At 40.2% G+C, this 26,026-nt stretch overlaps 1 protein-coding gene across 1 annotated transcript; it reads left to right on the plus strand.

The window, feature by feature from the left end:
• Positions 1–2,957: 2,957 nt before the first annotated feature.
• LOC131593009 (fructose-1,6-bisphosphatase isozyme 2) lies at positions 2,958–23,661 on the plus strand. The gene is made up of 7 exons (XM_058865128.1): positions 2,958–3,518; positions 6,091–6,253; positions 7,175–7,267; positions 12,042–12,182; positions 13,368–13,505; positions 19,529–19,648; positions 22,845–23,661. Exons 1-7 carry the CDS (start codon positions 3,346–3,348, stop codon positions 23,037–23,039), a joined length of 1,023 nt encoding a protein of 340 aa, XP_058721111.1. The 5' UTR covers positions 2,958–3,345; the 3' UTR covers positions 23,040–23,661.
• The last annotated feature ends 2,365 nt before the right edge of the window (positions 23,662–26,026 follow it).

Genomic DNA, 26,026 nt, shown 5'->3' on the forward strand with positions numbered 1-26,026 from the left:
TGGACTACAGTGCCTCAGTGGTCTGTTAGTATGGCTGGGCAGACAGAATCCACAGCAGGGATTTTTGCCTATTTACCATAATTCCTTGTTTGTATTCTGCCCTCTAGCTTTACAGGAATCCTGGACTGCATATACCTATTTTTAATACACCATGCTGACAGCATGTAAAGGTTATAGGAGGAAAGTTAATACTGTCCATGTTCCTAGGTCAGTTCTCAGTGTTTTGGTTTTGCCTGTAGGCTGACATTTCACACTTAGCATTTTACCCATTATGAGCTGGTTTTATCTTCTAATCAGTAATATGTAAGCCCACATTTGAGCAACATCCCTGGCTAGCCACCAGTGGGGAGAACTACTTAGCAATCTCCTTTTACAGCCCCCTTTCCAGAGGTCTCCCTGCCTGTCAGTGCAGAGCAGGAAGGTGGGTTTGTCACAGTGTCTGCTGTCAGCCCCTCTGTCAGTTCTATCCAGTGCCCTCCTCAGAGGCTGCACTGTGGCCTTTCTTGAAAGGTCACTGGCTCCAGTTTCAGCTGGCGCCATCCAAGTGACTAACATTTCATCTCAGTTAGAAAAGCTGCCACCTTTACGGCTCAGGACTGGCCCATACACCAGTGGAAGTGTGAATAATCCCCAAGAACTCTTTATATTATGGGGCAAACCTCCCAGATCAGTCAAATTGAGGTGCTTATTTTTTTAACCTTCCTAAGCTATTCCAACCCCTAGTACTGAGAGTTTCTCAGGCTTATAGACAATCATCACACATTTTTTACACAATCTGACTTCTCTCCACCTCCCCAAAATGGTAATTATTTATGTAGCCTAATCATTCTGTATAATCATTTGGGTTATTACATTTCAGTGAGATCACAGTATTTATCAAAACAGGGTGAAGCTTTCATGCAATCCAGTTGTGTGCCTTTATCCAAGTTTTATTTCTCTTTTTGCTATACTGTTGGCTGCAATATTTATGGAAAGACTGGCTGAAGAGTCTGTGTTCTTTACATAATAGTGTAAATTAATTTCATATTGAAGGGCTGTTACTTGAGAAGCTCAAAGCATTGTACTTTATATATAGTAAAAAATCCATTACTTATAAAATTCATTTGCAGATTTTCTAAAAAAAAAAAAAAAAAAAAGAAAAAAAAAAAAAGGAAGAAAGAAAAGGAAAAATAAAAAAGAGGAAAATAGTGGACTTATTAGCTCTGAAAACACTCTTTGAACCACTAACTCCAAAACAAACTTTCTGTTAGAAGATGATCTGAACTTTGTCTTTTTGACCAGTGCAAAAGATCACTTGGAATAAACAGAAGACCTGCATGTGATGTTTTGACAAAAGTTAGAAATTATAGGCCAGCCCCCATCCCATTTCTTATTTGCTGAATTGATTTGGTATGCTTATGGTATTCCAGCTACACAGCAGAGAGATTTTGCACTAAAAGCATTTTAGTATGGGCAGGCTGACAGCTGCCATGATGATGTAATGATGTGCAGGCAAAATGTAATTGTTGTACTTTAAGCCAGCAGATATTTTTGCAAGAATAACTGAAACCTGTCCCCTTCTTTTATTGATCCTACCATGTGCTATCCCAAAGCTTCCTACATACATTATTTTTGGTTTTCTACAAGTCTGTTCAAAAGAAGAAAGTCTCCTAACCAGGCAGAACATGCTGTGTAATGTTTGTCTTGTGATGTGAACAGTATCCTATACCTTTAACTATAATCACTGTAGTAGAAAAGAGAAATCTTCAAGATTTCTTTGTTCTTCAGCCATTGCCTTAGAGGATGTAGTACAAGACCTGCCTGAGGTTCCATCTGATCAACTCCGCTCACCAGTCCTTTCTCTGTCTTGGAACAGGACTGCAAAAACATCCCCAAATCTAAGCACAGGGGATGGAAGCAGCACTGAACTCTCTACTTGTGGCTAGTGTTCAGTGTTGTCAATCTGTAGAACTCCTTTTAGTGGCTGTTTTCAAAGTAGAAAACCTTAGCATTGAAATCCTTTTAAAATTCTACAAGTAATGTATTTTCCATAGATGAAGAGACACTTCCAGGAAAGTCTGAAGAAATGCTAAAGATTAAAAAAGGAACACCAAGAGAAATCAAAACTTTTTTCCTTCAGCTGCAGCTCCTATTAACAAAAACACATTAGGTATATGTTTTGTTACTGAATTTTGTTTCCATCTTCCTGGCAAGATTTTAGTGAAGTAATTTGAGTTAAAGGAATAACAATGAAACTTAATAAAACTTTTCTTCTGTTACTCCAGATTTTCTTGTTTTGCTGGTGGGCTTTCCATATCTTCTACTTAAAAATAAGAGTGATGCTAATAAGTAAAATGAAGGCTACAGCATACAACTTCATATAGTTTCTCTTACTGTCTAGTCAGAGTGGGAAGTGTAATTAAGATCCATAACTTGAGTGTTCCAGATAGCATGTATCCAATGCACAATCTAATACATTACTTGGAGAGTGTCTACCTTCACATTGTCATCATGTGCTCCAAGGATATTGTTTGTAAGGAGTTACTGGCAGCATAATTGCAAATTTGGACATTCCTGAATTTACATGGTGCACTACAATATGAAAGCCAACATAAAATTTCATTTTGTGAGTTATGGCATTGACATGCTTAACTCAGAGGAGTCTTATTTGTAAATTATTTAAGACATAATTACTTTGTAACTAGTCAAGCCACAGCTAACCAATACTTATTCAAGCACTATAATATTACAAACAACCCAGGCCAGAAATGAAATCATTAAAATGGATTTTAGCAACATAAAACACTTCAACAAATGCATGTCTAGATGCACCTCTTCAAAACCTTCCTTCAGGGTGAGGGCCAAAAGAGTGAAAAAACTGATGCTGGCACACATGGTTACTGGTTATGGTTACTGGTGCCTGGTGCCTTCATTTCTGGTGCCTTGTAAACATAGCCCTGGCTGTGCTGAGCCCATTGCTGAGCAGGATCTACGGGAAAGCCATTTCCAAGAATGCAGCCAGCCAGAGTTTTGTATTATAATCAGACCGATGTACAGTCAGAATATGTAACTAGATCTGCACAGAGCTAATTTCAGTGCATGGGGGGACCAGACGGGCAGTAGTTGCTCAGCTGTAGCCCTGTCTCAGGCTCCTTTCCTGCATCCCAGCGGGGCCATGGAGCCAGCCTGGGGTGCAGTTATTCTGAGCACTCAATCACATGGTCTCAGAAACATCTTAATAAATTCTGACCAGCAACACTGCCAAACACAGCTTCGCCTCAAAGCAAAACAGCTACCCAGGATCTCAACACAGCAAGACAGCACCTTGTCCAGCCAAGAAGACAGGAACTCTGGTACCCAGCAAAAATGACTGACAAAAGCCCCTTCGAAACGGATATGCTGACGCTCACGCGATTTGTTATGGAGAAGGGACGTCGTGTAAAAGGAGCAACGGGGGAGCTGACACAGCTGCTCAACTCCATGCTGACTGCCATAAAGGCCATTTCCTCTGCTGTCAGAAAGGCAGGCCTTGCCCACATGTGAGTCCTACCTTGCACTACAGGGAGGAAGAGAAGGCAAAGAGACAGCTACTTGCATAGCAAGGCTGGGGGTGGGCAGGGATTCATAAATACCTTGGAAGTATCCTTTTTAAGCTGAGTAAGGTTAGAGCTTCAATGCACTGCTCACCTTGTTATCTCTTGTACTTGTTGATACTGATCTATTTTTGAATCTACTGTGAATTTGCTGAAAATAGCACTATGATATTTTTAATGCATAATATCTCATTGTGGTATTTTCTGCTAACATCCAAGCCCTCTGCTGAACTGTGCAAATCAGAGCTGGGCTTATCTTGGGAAGCTAATTTTCTCCCTGTCTCCTGTATAAGCAATGCTCTAAAGCAACAGCCATGCAAGAAACTCCACATGCTGCCATACCGGGATGCATTTCTCTTTCCTTCCTCAAGCAGTATCCCAGAGGCAGGGAGTCTCAAAAGGCCCTGCAGGAAAAACAAATATAACAATTTGGCATCTAGTGCTTTTACAGATGGAATAAAAAGTGGCCTTAGCAAAACTTGGAATGTACTGTGCTGTTCCACATGGACAAGTGCAATAGGCATCAGTTTAAGTCTTTTAGTGGTGATATATCTGAAGGAGTTCAGAGATATGGAATACCCTAATAAAACTGTGTGTTTAAAATAGAAAGTTCTTGATATATATTAAAAGATATTTTTCTGAACACACCTCCGTATGTACTTACACCTGCATGCGTGAAAGAGACCAGGAATATATTTGTGAAAGAAAGTTAACATTACAATTCATTCAGGGTTTTTTTGTTGGTTTTTTTTCTTCCACAGAAACACCAAAATGTGTGATACTAGGGGTTGGGGGTTGGGGGTGGGTTGGGGGGTGGAATTTTGTGCTTCTGTTGGTTATTTGGTCCAAGTCCTCAATCATCATGGCAAATCATGAATTCAATGTCTCAGAACTATTGCCCTCACTTTGTAGGACCAAAGTGCCTAGAGAGGACATGAAACATACTCAAAGTGAACCACAATATCAGGCTCCTATGCCCTTACTCTTAAACTGTACTTTGTCTCTGTCCTTACTAGGTGAAATTGAGCTATTTTGTCTCCTTGACTTAAAGGAACAGCTGCTTTTACATATTTTTCATCTTTATAGAGGCTATCTCTGAAATAGTTTGTAACAGCAGAAAAACAATTTGATATGCTACAGGTAGAACAACCTCTAATTATAATAATGCTTCTTCCCCTTCAAAAAAAACCACCAAACCATCCATTACATTACGGAGCAAATATTTCTTTTTGCAAACAAAAAGCTTCAGATGTTGTCTCAGAAATATCTAAAGTATCCAAACATACAAATGAGTAACTTGCACCATTCAAATTACTGAAACTAGCCATGAAATTTCAGGAATTTCCATGGCAACTATCAACCACTGTGAAAGTGGCTTGCATCCATCTGCATTTGTGCAGTTAATGAGCACTGACTCTTCTTGCCCCTTCAAATAGGAGACTATACGTTTCTTCTTCAATGTTAAAGCACTAAGCTAGAATTTTTGAAAAATTTTCAGTTCAGAAGTGAAGGAGAACTTTTTCCAAGTCATAGACCTAAGCTGTGATTGTGACTGAAAACACACTGGCTGGAGAGTAGGTACTTTACCAATGAAAATCGTGGTCCTTTTTGAAAATCCTAAACTTGACACCCAACGATAAAATGTCCCAAACACTCACTACTTAAGAAAAGCAAAGACAGGCAGCTTTGAGCTTTGAGTAAAAATACCTACTCTACTCCCAGCTCAGGCCTGCCACTGGCCAACTTCATCCTAGGGACTAATTATTGTTTCTTTTTCCTTCTCTTTCCCCCACCTGCCTCTGTGCCCCCCGCGCCCTCCTTTTAATTTCCCTTAGTGAATAAAAAAGCTCTATCTTTTCGCTGTATGGTTTTTGTATTTCTAGGTTTCCCAGAACACACACATTGGGTCTAAACAGTACTTCTTCACCTGGAAGTCTCAGAAATATATATACTACTATACTGTGTCATTAGCATATTGCTAAAATTAGGATAGGGAAAAGAAACATAATCCTAGCTCAGCTGAGGATCAGCGAATCAGACAGACCTTGACCCTGAGATACAGTTCCATATGGCAAATCTCCTGGGGATGCCTTTAAAGTCGTGATTTGAGGTGGCAGGGGACTGAGTGAATGTGGGTTAAAGGGCCTTTGTGGAGCTCTGAGCAGCCAGCGGCAGAAGATATTGCAGATGTTCGCTGCACGTTCTGCTTCCTCAAAACTGCAGCCAGGTGCTTTATGGGCTGCTGGGGAAGACTGTCACTTACCACCTGGGCTGTAGGCTCTGCCTCTGGCCTGGAGAACATCCACACAGGAGCAAAAGGTAAGGCCTCAAAACCCATGCTTTTATTTTCTAGCAGCAACAGTCTTATAATGCACCTTATAAGCTCTTTCATCCAAAGATTATCTAAAAGTGTAGGAAGATAAAAGAAATAAACAACCTTGACTTGTTGGTGTTCTTTTCCTAAAAACCTATAGTGTTGGCCTCCTTCAGGTTTCTTGACATTTTTACTGCTCTGTAGGTTTGGTATAGCTGGCACTGTGAATGTGACGGGTGATGAGGTGAAGAAGCTGGATGTCTTATCCAACTCCCTGGTGATTAACATGCTCCAGTCCTCCTACAGCACCTGCGTCCTGGTCACAGAGGAGAACAAAGAAGCCATCATCACCCCGGAAGACAAGCGGGTCTGTGCAGCTCCGGCATTCAGGGGGGGTTGTCAGCTCAGGCAGCAGCAGGTGGCACTCTTGCTTCAAGTATGAAACCTGGCCCCCAAACCCAACCCTTCCCGGGGGAATTCAGAAAATTTGCACCATTTCTGTGTTGTTTTGATTAATAACTGTAGTGGGTGGCATGATTTCAACAGCTAGAAGAGATGTGGACAGTAAAAGTATTATTAAAGTTTTGTGAAGGAGGGAGAATAATTATTTTTAAGCTTGTTAACACATCCTAAATCCCAGGTGTAAGTGTACTGTTACATTCCCTGACCACGGGTGCGATGGTTTTGGATTACGTTAGTATTTAGCAGGATAAAGTGAGATGAGAGGCTAGCAGAACTCGGTTTTATGTTACATGTCCAAAGGAAACACCTGACTGCTCCATCAGGCTTCCCCCAGGAGGGGATCATATTACACGGAGTTACTGTTCACCCTGAAGTAACCTGCCCTTTCCCGAAGATATTTTTTTCTTTCTGCCTTCTTAAACCCCTCAAACCTCACAACACAGCGAAGTCCTTTCATTCGCAGCAAAAAGTAGCAAGACAAAACATATTCATTCGAGGAAGATACTTGCTTCCAGAATGAGTCACTCCTTTTGCTTTTAAACGATTTCTTGCCCTGCTTGGCAGCAGAGGACTGCTCCTCTCTATGGTCTATTTGTGCTGTCTGAGCAGAAACGTGTCCTCTCCAATTTCTCCGGCAGCCCCTTGGGGAGTCGGTGTTGTGCTGCAGGGCCAGCTGGGTCAGCAGTGCAGCCTTCTCTGACGAGCTCGATCAGGCATGCTTGGAGGGCTAAATGCAGACAGAAAAGCATGGGAGATTTCAAGTAAAAGGAAATAATGATGTGAAACAACATGTCATTAAATGGTTCCCTTGCCACTTCTGTTTTAGGGTAAATACGTGGTGTGCTTTGACCCCCTTGACGGTTCATCCAATATAGACTGCTTGGCACCAATAGGAACAATATTTGCCATCTACAAAAAGGTAAGAGGAGCAAATTACACATGGCGCAATTCACTTGCTGAAAGCAAAATGTCTTGAGTTCATCACCTTGCCTAGTTTCTTTCCATGGTCCATTAGGTGTCTCTGGGCAAAAGGGAGCCTTAGAAAGAGCAGACGAGCGCTTGATATTCACGTGTGCTAAAATGCTGCCTGAATTCACAGGACGGGGACACCCAACCCCATGAAGTTGTTAGGTGGCAGCACGTCCTTCCTCCACACGCAAAGGCTACGTGTCCACGTAAAGTACAGCGATCTCACCCCCAGGGCCGCTGGTTAGCTCCTTCAGTGGTGCTTGACTCAGTGTTCGGTGCCGACGAGTCGCAGGATTTGTCCTGGACACCCACAGCTAGGGTCTGGCAGCCCTGGGCCATGGCCAGCAGCGTGGAGGCCTCCCAGTGCCAGCCGCTGTGCCTGCCATGGATGGGAGGTCGTAGGCATGGAAGCGATGAGGGCTGAAGGAAGCTGCATTCATCGGGGTCCTGGTGGCATTTCTGCTCCCATGGGGCTGCACAGAGCAGCAGCTACGCAGCCAATTACCAACACGAATAGTTACAGTCATGCCAAGTCTTGTGATTTGTTTGCTAATCTCCCAGCAGTTGGTGTTTTTTCCAAAGGCTGAGCTCATGGTCATATGACTGTGGGAGACCCTCAGACATTGCTATTGTGAAATAACAGTTTGCAGTACTTGTGACTTCAAAGAAGTCTTTGCAGACTCAGATGGTAAAGCAAATGAAGATACAGTTTTTAAGTCTCTCACCCTTTACCTTGTAATTTTCAGCTGGCTAGTCCTTGATTTTTACATTTCCTGTAGGTAATACTATAGGCATCACTGCTGAGAATGTGCATCTTCTAGTGAATCAAATAGTTATGGCACAATCTCAAGAGGGTTGTGGCTCACGCCAAGTCCTGAAATTTGGCAGTTCATGGTTAGTGCAAACCCACAGTACAGATGCCATGCAGACCAGACAACACTAAGATGGTACCTGGGTATGATTTTGGAAAGGACATTCCTGGGACTACCTCCGTGCAGTATCTTGCTTTTTGCAGATAAACGCTTTTTCTGTGTTGATGGAATCTAGGAAATGTGTTCTAATGTTAAGCAGAGGGGCCTCCACTCTTTACAGCTATCTCTCCAAAGATACCCTAAATGACAACAGTAGCTCCCAATATTTGCAGTAGACAATAGCTGCATTTTCCTTTAAATTATTAAATAAGAAGTGCTTTATTGATTGTTACTAAACGGTAGTGGGAAAGAATAAAAGTGAGATGTTTATTCCAGTGGATAAGTGTCACTTAAGAAAGAGAACATAATTTTAGGCCATTTAAGGTTAATGAATAACATTTTTGAAAAGGTAGACCCATTGTGTGATTCCAGAGGATGAACCTTAGCACCTACCAGTTCCTCAGCTCAGAGACGAGCTTTTGACTGATTTTCTACCATGTCTCAACTTCATTTCCAAAGGCACACTCTCCAAAGTGGAAACATTTGGCTCATTTTAGGAAAAAAACCCCAAAACAGATAATAAGCACTCTTACAGAAAGGCCAGACTTGGACAATGCATTTCAATCCTGAAGACTGATTGCTCCCAATCCTGACCCTCCTCCACAGTGGGAGGGACCATTTTCTCATGTCAGAAGAGCGCTCTATCAGTTTCTTAGAAAAACCCATGAGGAAATAAATACTATCTCAGCTTTATTTAATTTTCCACCTGGCCTTTGTTTTCTGAGAGCAGGGTGGTGCCGCTGAAAATGAGAAACACCAGAAAAGTGGGGCTGAAGGAGAAGCCTTGCAGAATCAGCAGGGGATTGGACCACAACAGCTGCTGCCACTGGAGGGGCTCTCAGTTGCCAAAGTGTCAGGATGTGGTGACAATAAATGCCTTTTGCTTGGGTTTTTCCCAGGTTTTCATGCCACTGAGCTGACTCTACAATCCTTAATTCATACTGCACAAATATGTTATGAAACTCTCACTCTGTTTCACTGTGGTTTTAATTTGTCACTTTGCCCAATGCCTCTGATGTATTTTATTTGCTACCCTTCACTGTCATGGGGACAATGTTCTTCCCTTCATGTGGTCCCTCAGAGAAAAGGTGTAAGAATTCAGTATAAACACAAAGGCTACTCATGAAATTCACTATACAAGTGGAGACCTGGAAATCTAGTCATTTTAGTGCTGATCCCAGTGCTGATGAGAGTTCCTTCATGTGATGTCAGGCAAATTGCAAACACAAAAAATTTAAAACTCAGATATCACCTGAGGGTACCCCTATAGCCAAACTCTGCAGCCTTTGTTTCATCAGCCTCACACCAATTATGAGTTATAATGACGGAGTCACTATAACTCATTATTTGCAGTCCATCTGTCTATTTTATTACTTTGCATAAAGACCTCTAAAGGTATTTCACTACCACCATCACAGTCAAAATATAATGGACAGGAAATCCATCTGTGCACCAGAAAGAAGAGAAAATAGTGATTATCACAGTGCACTGTCCAGCTTAATTCTCTGGTTTGTTTAACAGTACATGGTACTTGGTAGGACAAAACTTCTGTCAGTCCTAACATGAGGTATCAGCTGATCTGTAGCTTTTTCACATTCTAACTAGCTCTGCAAAATGTTTGTTTCAAACCTTTTCTCCTTTTTGGAAGCTAGCTCTTGGAAACACAGTTGTGAATAAGGATGAAAAAAAAAGTTAATTCAGCTCAACTGCCTGTACCTTGAGGGAGATATTACTCTGTTTTTTTCTGAATAGTCAACAAATACATAGTTTCTCAGCCATACTAGCATCAAAGATGCATTTAAGAAATAGGACTGAAAAGCTCACCTCAGAAAAAAGAATATATTTTAAAACAATATCATATATAACCCAAAGTTACATGTATATATACCAGATTGTAGAAAACAAAACACTTTGCTATATTTATACAAAAATATCTTTTCTTTAATAAGAGCATACAAAAAGCTATGACAACCTTAATATGTTTGAAACTGTCTAAATGAATGTTTAATTCTGCATTTGATGTTGCAAATAATTAGTCTGCTATGGACAACCATTGCTTTTAGTGGTGATATGTATGTGCCATAGGGGAATATTTTTGAATGAGATGATGCTACCTAGGCCATAATAGTTGGTAATGTAAGGATTGTTTCACAAAGTATTAGCTACTATTAGTCAATATTCGAAGCTCTGACATATGCAAACAAAAGTTTAAACTAGTCTTCCTTCATTATCTGCATTATAACCTCTCAGAATAAGCAGCTTCACATAGTTTCAAGGGACTGAGTACCACATATATTTGTACATGGTATTATTTCAGCTCCCATGAAGACCTGGATGTCAACTGGATTTTTTTTTTTATTTCCACAGAATGACTTGGCAAAATAGTGATAAAAAATTTGAGCAAAATGCAGTTAAAAACTGTAAGTGAAGTAACTTAAGTAACAAAGCCTTTCAGTTGAAAATAAAAACATTTTGATATGAAATAACTGTCTTCATATACCAAGGTGTTGTTTTGGTGTTCCACATCTCAGTTTTCCTTGGGGTGTTGGCATAAAACGGGGAGTGGGAACACCTTGCTAGGACCATGATGGGCAAATAATTTTATTTTCTACACAAGGCAGTCTTCATGGATTTAATTTATTTTTTTTTAGCCAGATATTCAGGGCTAGACCTGCTGTTTCTATTTAGCTGATATTCAATCTAAGTAAGCCTGTGCAATCGCTGAGAAACTGTCTGAGCTTGGAACAATAAAATACTAAGCCATGGCCTGAAGAAAAGGGGGGTGTTTCATTTCAGTTCCCCATGGACCACCACCAAGACATCCATACAAGACCCACTGATGAACTTTTAAGTAAATATTGATATCAAGCAATCCCCACCCATTTTGCGGTAGCGGGAGATGAAGCCTGGAACCAGCCTTCCCGAGTACTGTTGGCTGTCCTCCTTACCTCCCCCAGCAGACAAACTCTTGTAAGCCATGGCTGAGGTACACCTCTAGAGCTGGCTGGAAATATTTGCTCCATGTCTGCTGGGGCTACTGTTGCTCCATGGTAACCAAAGTGCCTAATCAAAATACGAGTGTCATAAATCGATTAAAAGCATGAAGTAAAATGCCACCTGAATGTTCTATGTAGAATTATAGATGAGTAGCTGCACATTTTCCTACCTACATGTACACTTTACATAATCACATGCATTAGTTATTTTGTATATAATATGATGAACATTTCTATGCAACAGATGAACATCTGTATCAGTTCAGTTATGCATCCCTTCACTAGCAGAGACTAATGCACAAACTTGGTTCCATCATGCTGCTCCACAAACCCTTTTATTCTGTACTGTGGATGTATTTTTTCTGTAATGTTAATTACAGCATGTATCTTCTGGTTATTCCCTCTGAGGGGTGTTATGTTACGTTTACAGAAAATTAGTATCTCTGCTCTGTCTCAGATTTCTGATTATCCTCAATTAACAGCTGGGGCCATAATGCTAAGGGATCAGCTTTGTGGCATGTATCATATTGATTGCTTGACATGTATAAAATAACAAACTCTCAACATCCTGTCCCAGCATGTACATGTACCTGTACAAAACTTGCCCTAAACAAGGCAGGGGACAATCTCTGTTTTTGCTGTTTCAAAGGCCTGCATAGACAAAAAAAGGAAATCTGTCACACGTTATTATTGAAATGTTGTTTTTATTGTTCATTATCAGAATTTAACCTTTGGTTCAATGGTAATTTTTCCTCAGGAAGCAGATGATGAGCCCTCTGAAAAAGATGCTTTGCAGCCTGGACGCAATATTGTTGCTGCAGGCTATGCCCTGTATGGTAGTGCTACGCTGGTTGCCCTCTCCACAGGGCAAGGAGTGGACTGCTTCATGCTTGATCCGGTACAGTCATGGTGTTAATCACATTGCCACTATCCATTAGAGCCTTCTGTGCTTGGTTTTATTTGCTCTTGTTAGTCCTTGTAATCTGTAATCTATCCACTTTACGCAGTTTTTATTTTCATGCCCTGGAGCATCCCAGGTATTGGAGTATTTAATAATGTATGAGCATGTTGGTTGCAATACCTGCCTGGTTTTTGCCTACTCAACAGAAGTGAAATTAAGATAAATTCTCAATTAAGTGTTTGAAACCCTCTTCATTCAAACCAACACTTAAAATTTAATTTGTGCAATGTCTTTGTGTTTGAATCTGTGTTTGTTTTATTCTTGATTTTCCTGTCTGAATAAGAACTTCAGCATGTTCACCGTTTAGCCTGAGGCAAGGATCATTTTTTTTATAGCTCGAGCCAAGTGATGTTTCATTTCCCAAGAGCAATATAGTTTTATGGCTGTCACCTAAGATGCATACCCAAAAATCTGCAAAAGCACAACACCACATATACAATTGAACTATGCCACTCCTCAGTGCCCAGGCACACGACAGGTGTTACTGTGGGAATGCTGGAAGATCATTCATGTGTAAAACCAGAATTAGATGTGGGGAATAACACGGTGGGTTTTCTTATGTTTTTTTTCTTTTTTTTTTTTTTAAATAAAAAGATGAATTATTACCAAAACTTCTTGTAACCTTTGTAAATAGTCTTGTTCCAAGTGGAAAGAACTGAGAGATGAACTGCTCTGGTTGAGACAGAGAAAGAAAAGGTGGAAGCTGAAATCAAGCTGCAGACAGCAGCACATGGGTGTAGCTGACCACATTCACTTTAAGATATTTAGACAAGACAGGCAAGAGGAGTTCAAAAATCAGAAGGCAGTGTCATTTCTTAATTTGCAGCCTTATGATTTGAGGACAGAGATTCATGGTCCATCTGCCTTCAGGGCTGATAGGTGCTCTTTTGATACTCTGTTCCAATTAGGTTTTGTTTATAGTACCAATTGTGACAAGTTTTCATTAATTTAAAGCAAATTCTCTGCTTTCTGCTCTCTTTGAAATATTGTGAGGTTATACACTAGGCTGGTGCTGAAAGAATCAAGCTGTGCTAGCACTTCTGCCATGTCAGTGACAACTGTTACAGAAAGTCAACAAAATTTTCTGCTGCCTGCTAATGTCTCATTTATCCTGTCCTGCAGGGTCTCGGTGAATTTATTTTGGTGGACAGAGATGTTAAAATCAAGAAGAAGGGGAAGGTATACAGTCTCAATGAAGGTTATGCCAAGTATTTTGATCCTGCAATGACAGAGTACTTGCAAAGGAAGAAATTCCCTGAGGTAAGAAAATATTAGCACTGTACCCAATGTACCACGCACTGACAAGCACCGCATTCCATGCAGTCCTGGCTGATGGAAAAGGATTTGAAGGTCTTCCTGAGTTCAGACCCATGTAACCCTTTCATATCAGCTGGTCCATTTTGGATATACGTGTAATTGAGTTTTGTTTTTGTTTTTTTGGCATCCTGACATTTTTTATAACTTTTATTACTTAGACTTTGGCAAATCATAGCTTGTTTGTGTGAAGGGAAATGTGCTGAAGAACCAGATCTTTCAACAAAGCTCTGGAAATGTGCACACCACATCTGGGGATACCGTCATTTTCTAGCAGTTCATTTTCTGAATATGCAGTTCAGCCATATGTGCAGCTGGGCATTCAGGGCTAGATTCCACGTGCTGCCCAGAAGGTGTTTGCAGGAATCTGGGTGGCATCACCTTCTCCTTCTCATGCCCTCTTGCCTCTGAAAAATGCAGTTATCATTCTTGCAGTCTACTCGCTTCATATGGAGCATGAACCAACCTACAGGCTGGGGAGAAAACCTAAACAAATTGTGTGAGGCACAATTTCACTATATTTGGTGGTTAAAATAGAGAGACATCTCATGTCTGATTAACTTGCTTGGACAAATACAGTTTTGTATTAACTTACCAGTGCTAGGAGGACAGAACACAGGCTCTCAATGTGGAAGGCTAGAAGCTCTCTAGAAAGTGTGGCTATGTGAAGTGTAATTAATCATGAAATACAGTGATGTGGATCAACTCAGGACTCAATTTGGTCAGGAAACTGCTTCTAAAGCTCTTCTTATTAAAAAAAGATTATTTTTAAACTATTAGTTGTCAAGGATACTTGTAATATGGTTTGTGTTAAATAAATGCATTCTGTAAAAATCTCAGGGTTCTGTAAAAGGGAAATACAATGAGTAACCATTTAAACTATGGTCCCATGATAAGCTCCTCCTTCTGAACTAAAAAATCTGGATTTACCATATCAGCTATAGCTGCAAGACTACTGACTGAATATCAAACCCACCTTTTCATATTACCCAGACTGTAGTTACAGAGAGTGTCACACCACAGCATTCTAAATACATTGACTGTGAATATTTGAGATTATTTTGAGACTTCAAAGTCTGCATTCAGTTCAGCTGTGAGAGAAGCAGAAACCCACAACACAACTTTCGTACTTCCTGAAACCTAATCCAGCTGGGAAAGTGAAGAACATCTGTGCTTCTCATTCTGCTCACATTATACCAGGCTATGCATTCAGTATAATGCTGTAAGACTGGATTTATTAATTTATTTTTTTTTTGCAAAGCATCAAAGTGTTATTTAAAGTAAAACTCTTAAACAAATGAATCAACCCCAGGCAACAAGGAAAAGACTGAAGAGTTATCAAACTCAGTGGAAAGACCAGACAGAGTTATTTCCCCACAGGATCAGTGAGGACAGCTCTATCCGGTGACTCACTAAATCCTTAAATTAAGACATACCAGAAAAAACTCATATGCAAACACTATTTTATCTCAAGTCTGTGCATCATGTGATGAAAACATTCTGAAGTTGTTGGTCTAATGCAACAGAAGTTGGCAGATATTTTTGTTGCTTTAAAACAAGCAGCACAGAAGTGCATGGGTTATTTGGGGCACAGGAAATCTTTTCAGTTGTGCTGAATAACCACATTTTCTGCTGGTTTGAGATGTACAGTTGTCTGCATGAGAAGGGCTGAGGCACAAATGTTACGGCCACAAAGCACAAGGAAGTGCCCTGCCCATCTGAAGCTTGTTACGAACCTGAGTTTTGGAAACAGCATAACTCAGTTCCTTGATTTGGAAAGCACATTATATTTGCGTTGTGGGGAGGACTAGAGATAAAAGGTTTTGCCATTTCTCTGTAGCACGGGACATGCTTTCTTGCCTCACCTGTAAGCCTAACCAGCTGCAGCCACACTAGTGATGTTCCTCCCTTCCCTGCAGGAGCCAGGTGGAGATTTTCACAGTTTTGGTCTTTGTCCCATTCTCTCCAGCATGCAGAAGGGTAGTGAGGGTGTCTGCTGGACATCCCCTGCCTCTGACTTGAGAAGGAACTAACATTCCTTGGCATGGAAACACCTTTTTATTCGGGCAGATTATTCACCCTATGCTCTTCTGGCTGCTAAAAGACAAGAGACCAGGGACCAGTTTTAGCTATTTGTCATGTTTTTTCATTTTTCTTCCTTATCTTACCTCTATTAACTCCTTCCTGTGCTTCTCGGTCAACATGATGTTCAGATGACTCTCTGACATTGACACTAAAAACTGAAAAGTTAAAAACAAAATGGAAACAAAAGTAGAAAGTTGTCCACAACACGTCCTATGTTCTATATCATTGTCATCAGCAACAAAACACTAAAAATCAACCATTTAGAAGAGAGGTTTCCTCTTACTATCTAACTATCTAGCTGTGTCCCAGATCAGACAGCCTGGACTACAAAGCCCCATTGACCCTCAAAGTTTCTTGTGGATCCCCATATACCTAAGGCATCAATTCTGAATAAAAACCACTAGAACAATGCTGATGTTCTGTAGGCCAGACCTAAGCCTTCTACTACTACCATGCAGTGGGAAACATATGTCTAGCCACATCTCTTCTGGTATGAGAGTGAGGCTAATTTTTTACTGAGCATGACAAAATCACACTGCTTCTTAACCAGTTTGAAGAGCAAGCTTCTGTTTGCAAAATTGCCTGTAATGCAACATGTTTGCTCCAGTCTGCAATGCTTAGTGGGCACTGCTGGGCCAGAAACTGTCTCTGCACAAATTTTACTACAACTTCTCCCCAAAATGGGTCCTTCCTGATAGCCACAAGGCCCTACCTTCTTTCTGGCACTGGTTCACCCATGGCAGAATTTGAAACTCCCTGTGGACTTTGTCACACTTTGCTAGGACACTTTTATCTTTGCTTCCTACAGTCAGAGACAAGAGAAGTTGAGTCTCATCACAGCTTGTGGATGATGACAGCTATGCAACTGAGACTTGTTGGTTAAGGATTTATTCCAACAATGACATTAAAAACTTACCCTCAGTAGCACATTTCAGTATGAAGGATTCTTCTGTCAACTAGCCAAGCTGTGTCTGAATGATACAAAAAAGCTAGTAAAACCACTATTCTTTTGTCACCACATCTGTATGTGGATTAAGGGATGCAGTAAGGCTTCGTTATAGTCTGCAAAAAAAATTCCTTGTCCCCCCTCTCCTACTTATCATATTTATATTAGAAAAACCTGGTCTTGTTCTGCTGTGGAAGAGCAGAGCTGTCAGAAATCAGTAGAAGAAAGAAATGAAAAATTGACTTCTATCAGAACATGAAGAAAAAAATATCACAGGACCTATCTGTTATGAATAATATTTGTTCTTTTGTGTTAAGCAAAAGAAAAAGCAGCAGAAGGGGTGAAATGAAGAGTAGCCACAAGTAGCACCAAGGGAACATGAAGGTTCTTTCATTGGAATCAACTAAATAATCGAAAGTGCTTATTGAGCAAGCACAGAGTTTGGCATTGGTGAGGACTTGGGATGAACCTGTCTAGCATTCATGCTCTATTATTTTGTGTGAGAAGAATGCCTGGGCAATATGCCAACAGACATGCAACACCTATTAACTTTCTCAAATGTAAAAAAAAAAAAGTGTAAGCAGCAGAACTGGAGAAACAAGAAATAACATTTCACTAACTAAAAGTAGTATTTATTCTTCCCATGTAGGCAGCTGTATGCTAAAGGAAGTAAAAATTTTATTTCAGTATGTAGTTCAAGTGATAACCTTATTAGAATGGAGGAATTTATCTTCTGTATTTTTCTCAGCACACTCTCAGCACTGTCTCTAGCTGGTGAATATCTGTCTGGCTAAGAAGCAACTACAACTGTCAGTGACATCTCATGAGCTTAATATCCTGAGTTAGAAGGGAACCTCATAACACTGTCCATGTACACACAAATTATGTAAATAATCTGCATATGAATAGGAAATCTAGCACATTCCAAAACTGTCAGGTGATGTGTACACAGGTGGCTCAGCTGTGCACTAAACTTTATACCTGTGGTTTACAGAGTCCTTATTTGATAATGTCATAGAAGAAATCCTTAGCAGTCTGGTTCAGGGGCTGCTTGCTAATATGTTATGGCTTTTCTTAGTATTCAACAAACTGCTCGTAGGACTCAGTTCATTACATTTTAAAACCACAAAAGAAAGTTCTTTTTTTGATTGTATTTTTAAAGTTAATTTGAGTCTATAATCACATCTTTCCCGGACTTTAACTGAAAATTTTCACTTGTCTCCTTTTAATACCTCTTAAGGTGCTCCTGTTGGTTTTTCCTATTGTCAGATTTTTACAATTGCAAAGTCACAAGTACAAACAGCTGTGAGATGGAGAAGCCATCATTTGAAGCCTAAATATGCAATTATTTGAGCATAAGCCATGAAAAACAAGGGAACAAATACTTGAAAGTTTTGTTCACCTGTGCCTACAATTAATAGCACCAGATTTAAACAAAACTAAATGTAAAAGCTCTAGACTGTGTCTTATCCATCAGTCTTTCATAGTTTGCATTGTTTTCTTCTGAATTTTTCATAGTTCTCCTAATGTGTACAACATGAATCATGAAAACCAACACGTGTGCAGTTGAACAAGGGTTATTACATAGCCTGGAATGGTTCTCTTTTCCTATTTTATTATCAGCTATATAAAAAATCCAAGTCTTATCTTTAGCAGCATAGGACTTAACTTCCTAGTGCTGTGTTGTTTTACAATATGCAATTTCATGAGATTTTTTTTCCATTTTAAAAGACAGTAATTGTCAAAACTTCACAGTCACATTGAACAATTTGATAAAGTGATCTCAAAATAGAATTATGTTTCCTTCCAATTGTGGATTTTTTTCCCCCGGCCTTTCCTTGCTGGGAAAGGTAACTAAATTGTGGTGTCTGAAGGTCTTCGAACTGGCATTGCTGAACAAGTTCTCTATGTACTTTTCTAGATCTAGTATCAGTACAAGATGAGCTTTGTAGAAAGTGCTAAGATTTTTTATTAGAAAACTGACCCAGACAGAAGAAAACATGCTGAGATGTTTTCAGACTTTTAGCACTGTAATACAAAGCATATATGCGTATTAAATGTTCTTGAAGTTCAGTCTACAGTAACATTCTGGGAAGATGAAAATTCCTCCTCAGCTTTATTGAAGACAGATTGAGAGATATGAAAAACCAGCAAAATTCTTCTCTTAAAAAGCTTTCTCTCAATTTATGTCTGTATTTTGTATCTACTCTTCGTAAAAGTATGATGACATGTCATATTTCTTGAGTGGAGCTTATTTGGTCTACTGTATGTACTTCTATTTGTTCAAGACACCTTGCTTGTCTTCTGTATTTCCTACCTAACCATTTCTGTCACCAGCAGACCTGCGACTGACATGAATACTTTCTTGATTGCTCTTGCTAAAATGGCCTGTCCTTCAACAAAATCAATTTCTAAGCTGAGAGCAAGGAAAATTACATAAATGAGTAAATTGTAATCTCCCAAATCAAGCTGCAGAATGAATGCTATGAACAATTTCACCACTTGACAAAGAAGCTAGAAGGTAAAAGTTTGAGTTCTCTTGGAACCATCTGGACATGAATGACACCCCTCCTCATGCTCTGGCTTAGGAAACAGTGAAAGACCGAAAATCAAATTATTCTGACCTTGTTCTGCTAAGGTGAAGAAGTTTTCACTCCCTTGTTTTTTCACAGGCTGAGGTTTGATTCCAAATTGTGACCTCAAATTACAGGCACTCTGGTTTGCATACTGTGTCTGCAGCTCTTTAAATCTCTTAAAACCCTGTAGATGATCACATCTTACAAAAGGCTGAACTTAGGAGTGGTTTTGGTATTTGCAGTATCTATAAGCAGCCATTGATTTAAGCAGCTTTGATTCCAGTTTCATAGCAGACTTACACTTTGCCACACTACTAGTTGTCTGGCCTGGTAAATATAGTGCTTTACTCTATGTTTTTCAGGATGGCAGCTCCCCATACGGTGCCAGGTATGTGGGCTCCATGGTAGCTGATGTTCACCGTACACTGATGTATGGTGGGATCTTCATGTATCCTGCTAACCAGAAGAGTCCTAAGGGAAAGGTATATAATTTAAATTACTTTATGGTGATCTTAGCCAAACTAATACTTCTGGTATTACCACAGAAGTAGTTTAGATAAATAAACAAAAAATAATGTTCCACTGTGGAAAAAATTATTAATGAAAATGACAGACAGAAATTGAATTTAGGAAAGAAATTTAGGCAATTGCTGATTTAGACCAGAAATCTCCCTCTGTGCTTTTATATTACGAGATACTCAAGTGATTTTCAGTGCAACCAAGGACTTAATAATTCTTCTAAAGACAATACTTCAGTACCATTCAAACCCATTGAGACACCTGTGCATAGCTTGCAGATACACCATGGATCTAAGAAAAACCTCTGCACTTTAAACTGGCAACTAGAGTTATCCCATCAGCTGATGGGATATGCTGAGCCCCAGAAAGGGTTTTGTCCAATACTAGAAAAAAGGGTTCTCCTACCTTATGTTTCCAAAGGACACTGATCTTATATCACCAGCTCTGCAAACTCAGGCTTTAACTACCTGATCAGAAAAGGTGATTACAGTGGAATATACGTTTCTCATACAGTACTTTAGGAAAGTGTGACTTCCCATTTGGACACCAGTACAAAATGCACCATGACAATGCAGTGCAATGCAATGCAGTCAATGTTTGAAACCAATGGGCCACAGACCATTGTCAACCTCAGCTTCTCTCCTGCAGCATCAGATACCCTTATTATCAACTTTTTAAAGAAATATGTTTTAAGAGACCTAGTCATACAGCTGATCTGTGGATCAACAGTAACCTGCAGAAATCCTTAGGAAATCATTGGCTCCGAACCTCAGTCCTGCTCAAGTTGGGCATGGTGTTCTGACTCCAAGAATACATTCTTTTCTGATCTACACCATACTTAAAACCTTCTATTCAAATGTGTTTGCATACATGGCTGGTACATGGAGGAATCTGCCCCATCTTCCATTCTGGTCTCAGAATATCCTAATGTCTACAGTCTTTAGGGAGAGAGGACTACTGGTTCCATCATAATGAGCTTGTATTTACCAAAATACCAACAGATCCAAATGGTCCTGAAAGCAAAAATAGGAAAATAATTATCTTCAGCATATACAATCAAAAATGTCTGCATGTTTGTCCAGGCAAAAAAATGATTTAAATTTTTGAATCAGCATCCCATGGCAAAAAACCCCAAACAAACAAACAAACAAAAAAAACCCCAAACAACATCAACAACAAAAAAAACACAACAAAAAACCCAAAAAAAAACCCCCCAAAAAACTCTCAAAACACCACCCCAAAAAAGTCCTCAGCAAATGATGTGGATCTGTTTGTATATAAGGGAAGAGGAAAAAAAAGGAATTTGCTGTGTGTGAAAAAAGTGGGTTTGCTGACTGGCCTCTTCCAATTAAACTTTTTGTTTTGAAATCTGTACTAAACCACTGTTGAAAATAGAGAATGAGAAACAGGACAAAAGATCAAAGGAACAAAGTACTTACATAACTTTACAAAATAAAGGTTTCCACAGGAGTTAACCCACATTTGTTATTGGATTGCTCTGGCTTGAATTGCCATAGTAAAGAGAATAATGGAAGAAGAAAAATATGCTATCATTACAAATAAGTTTTCTTTCCATCTCAGGGTACAAAAGTATATAGTTCTTTTCACATATATCCTTTCTTATTGGAGAAATAATACTCTTGTGGCAAGTGCCCTGAAAGACAGTCTATGCACTTGGTTAGAGAGCAGAAAAGAATCAAATGTCACTAACTGATCAAAAGCCTCTAGAGTAAATGCAAATGACATGGATGTAGGCCCTAAAATTTATAGATCCTTCCTTAAGTTAAAGAAAGAAAACTAAATGCTCAATAAACACTACAGTACAAGACTACCAATAAATCTTCAAATAATATATTTTGGATAATATTTTTCATAAATTTAAGGCTTACAGTTTTCTATTAGGTGAAAATGTTAAACCTATGTGAAGACAGAGCCCATCTGTAGATCTTTAAGTGCAATTGCACTGCTACCTGAAGAAAAACTGCTTTCCTCAAAACACGGTCACAGCTAAGCAACATGAAACTTGAAACGTGGTTCTGTGGTGATGCCACTGCTGTTTGTTGGCCCATGATCTTCCAGAACTGGGCCAAGCAATAGGAGGAAGAGTGAAATATAATGGTCCTATGTTGCCTCAGAGATGGAGTCCTTGTACCAAAAGTAGCACTTCACTGGGCTTTAAAGATAAGAAAGAAGGTAATATAGTGCTATTTAAGTTGTGGTATATTATCGTTTTATTGCAGTGTGCTAAAGGCATGACAGGTAGTGACGTCCTGTGTTCAACCCATTTCTCTGTCTCTATGCACTGCAGCATTCTGTCACACTTCCTTTTTCCCAGAAAACATTCCCTCTTCTGGAGTCCTTCAAACAAAATATGTGCTAATATTGTACATGAGCACTTCATAGATAAACCTACAGAAATAATGTTTGTTCAGAACTGACCAGCTATCATCGATGTTCATTTAAACACAGGAACTTTTGGCATCTATCCTAAATAAGTTTGCACTCCACCAGAACACACTCACCTCAAAAGGTAACATTTAAAAAATGTAAACAGGGTACAAACCAAAAAGGAAATTTTGCCTCTAATAAATAACTGCAGCTCCTTCTGAAGCTAAGGATAAGTTGGATAAGTTCAGGCCACTAATATCTATATACATTTCTGAAGAGAAGCAATAAAATCCTGAAATTTGAGACTGGGAGCATTAAGTTTCAAACTCCAAAATATCCTGACTAAACATAACATGATTATCCCAAGCTCTGAGTTAACACATAAAGGCTCCATATGAGAAGATATTTTGGCTTCTCTTTCCCAGAACTGTTAGCTTAACTAGCTTAACTGTTTTGCTGATGTTTGTGGGACACCCACTTTCGACACTTTTGACAAAATACAGCTTCACTGGTGCTGCATATCTGTATGTCAGCTTGGAAATGATAGTGGTGATGCCTGGGTGTAAGGTCAGTGCACTGTTCCTCCAAACAAAAAGCTTTAGGGAAGGTGAGAAGAGAAGGAAGGAGGGGCTCTTTGAATGACATTGCTACTTAGGTAAATTGAAGTTCGGTACAATATTTTCTAAAATCACAAAAGGAATGTTGAGTTTTGGGAAGTCCTTTGATATAATTTCCCCCTAAGACAATCATGTGTTTCTCCTTTCTTTCTAGCTCCGACTTCTCTATGAATGCAACCCTATGGCTTTCATCATTGAGCAGGCAGGTGGAATGGCAACTACAGGGACCAAAGCAGTGCTGGATGTGAAACCTGAGAATATTCACCAGAGAGTTCCTCTCATACTTGGCTCTCCAGACGATGTGCAAGAATACCTTGATTGTGTTCAGAAACACCAGAAGAGCAGCTAAAGTCTTTCCACATCAAATATTGCTTGTCCATTTTCAGTTTCCAAGAAAAGTTTTACCTTTCAAAATGGTGGATTCTAGCATTTACCACCAATCTCTCAGTGAAAGTCCCAATTTACAAGAACAGGAAAAATAGTGAGATTTTGTTTCTCCTTGCAGGCAAGTGTAGAAATCCTTTAATTCTGATTTAGGCAGGGCAAGTGCAGAGACAGAGTCATGACAAACAGCAACTACTTACTTTATATAATATTATATAATATTAGCAAAAGGAACGGTGTCCCCACTTGGTCTGAAGCTTTACATTTGACATTACATGGACGACGTTGTTTGCAACAGGATTTCCACTTCAATATTGCCAATGCCATTATCTGGATCTTTTTGTCAGGTTTTCTTGCAAATGCTTTTTGCTTTTTATCTTGACAGCCCTAAGAAGAGCAGAAATCTCATGCTGTCTGAAACAGTATTTTTAAGCTGAAAATCTTATATATTTTGGGTAATTAATAGAGATGAAAAGGCTGCAGCATTGCCAGGGTATTTAATTTCTCACAAGAACAGGAAATATCATGTGTTATATACACACACCTTTCAAAGCACAAATTACAATAAATCATTGCTATGGATGTGAGACTCAAATCATGCCTATTCTGTTGATCCACTGTCCTCTGCATTGCCCTCTGATCCACTGTATATGCAAGAGGATAAACAAACACTGTTATACCTCCATTTTCTCTTACTTTGAAATGTTCTTATTTCAGATTGAAGCTTGCCCTTTTTTACATTATACTGCAATTCCTTAGTCACTGTGTTGTCCTGTCTTAAAGTGGAAGGGGACACCCAAGTTTTGTAGGTGCTTTTGGTTTTTCCAGGTTTTGTGGATGCTTTTGTAGATGCTTGTGCTATGCTTGTGGTCAAAGGGAACAACAAAAGCCATACAGAAAAAAGACAAAAATCTGCAGAAGCTTACAAAACTTTTAGTAAATTCCACACTTGGCTTGAGAATTAATATAAGTTAGCCCCTAATCTCCTAGAATAAGCACACAGCAGTGGGGTTTGAATAAAGAGGTAGGGCAAAAGGGGAGAAAGCAGGAGGGAGAGAGAGATATGAATTAAAGAGGAGGGGGAAGGCAAGGGAGACACAGAGTCTTGACTCCAGCTGATGTGGAGTCCAGGGACAGGGGGTGCATATGTGCCTGGGCTTTGTGAGGATACCTGTTCTTCCCTGCCATGAAGATAACTTTCTCATTTTCTATACAAATTAGTTATGATGCACAGTCTGTTCTTTTCAGCTTTTCAGGAAATGGGTCAGAGCCATCTTGGGTTGTCTTGATCCCTCCCTATAATCCATGCATGCCACTTCTCGGTCTCATTCCTATGCTTGCACTGTGTTGTCCTTATCTCCAAGAGTTACAACAAGGATGTTTGTCCTGGAAAAGTGCTGCCCTAATTCTGTATGGCCACCTTCTCCAGCCACACCCTGTTCTTTCTCACAGTGTGTGTTACCAACAATCACTGGTTGTTATTATCAACAATCCTTGGTTGGCTCCACAGCAATCTGGTTATTGCTGTTTGAGACATACACTTTAGCCCTTTGTCTTAGGGAGTCAGGATCCTGCATGACCTTCCTGAGAGCAAACTTTGGCCTCTCCAAAGACCTACTCATAAGAATCCCATGTCATAAGGCTCTAGTAGATAAGGAGGTCTAAGAGAACTGGTCAATATTCAAACATCACTTCTTCCAAGCTCAAGACCTCATAGCCCTATGAGCAGGAAATCAGGCAAAGGGGACAGTAGATCTGCATGGATGAACAGAGAGTTTCTAGAAAAGAAATTTCTGGGATGTGAAAAAAGAGCCAGGCCTTGTGGGAGGGCTATAAGAACATCATCAGAGTATGCAGGGATGAGATAAGGAAGACCAAGGCCCACTTTGCATTGAATCTGGTGAGGGCAACTGAAAGGGCTTCTACAGGTACATCAGCAGCAAAAGGAAGATTAGGGAAAATGTGGGGCCACTGCTGTGCCAGAAGACACAGAGAAGTCAGAATTACTGAATGCCTTCTTTGTCTCAGTCTTCATTGGTGAGGCCAGCCCTCAGGAATCCCAGACCCTGGAGGCAAGAGAGGAAGGCTGAAGAAAGGAAGACTTTGCCCTGGTAATGGAGGGTTGGGTTAGAGATCAGCTAGAGAGACTTAACGCCCATAAATCCATGGGCTCTGATGGGATGCATCCATGAGTGCCCAAGGAGCTGGCAGACGTTGCTAAGACAACCTCCATTATCTGTGCAAAATCATGGAGAACAGGAGAGGTGCATGATGACTGGAGGGAAGTCAACATTACTGACATCTCCAAAAAGGACAAGGAGGAGCTGGGAAGATATGTTTTGTCAGCCTCAGCTCCGTACCTGAAAAGGGAATGGAACAGCTCAGTCTGGAGGTCATGCCCAGGCATGTAGAGGACAACATGGGAGTAGTCACCATGGATTCTCCAAGGGGAACTCATGCTTGACCGATCTGATAAACTTTCTGTGGTGGCATGGCAGGATGGGTCAGTGAGGGGAGAGCAGTGGATGTTGTCTGCCTTGACTTCAGCAAGACTTTTGACACTGTCTCCTATAACATCTCACAGGAAAGCTCAGGAAAAGTGGGTTAGAGGAATGGACAGTGAGGTGGGTCAGGAACTGGCTGAAGGGCAGAGCTCAGAGGGTTGTGATCAGCACAGCAGAATCCACCTGGAGACCAACAGCCAGTGGCATTCTCTGGGACCAATAATGGGACCATTCTTGTTCCACCTGTTTATCAATGACCCCATGAAGGGATAGAATGTACCCCCAGCAAGTTGGCTGATGGCACTAAACCAAGGGAGTGGCTGATCCACCTGGAGGTTCTGCTGCCATTCCATGGGTCCTCGATACGCTGGAGAGTTGGGCAGAGAGAAATTTAATGATTCAACAAGGGCAGGTGTCAGTCCTGCACCTGGGGAGGAGCAGCCCCAAG

The sequence above is a fragment of the Poecile atricapillus genome, chromosome Z (assembly GCF_030490865.1).
Source record: "Poecile atricapillus isolate bPoeAtr1 chromosome Z, bPoeAtr1.hap1, whole genome shotgun sequence".
NCBI classification, from domain to species: Eukaryota; Metazoa; Chordata; class Aves; order Passeriformes; family Paridae; genus Poecile; species Poecile atricapillus.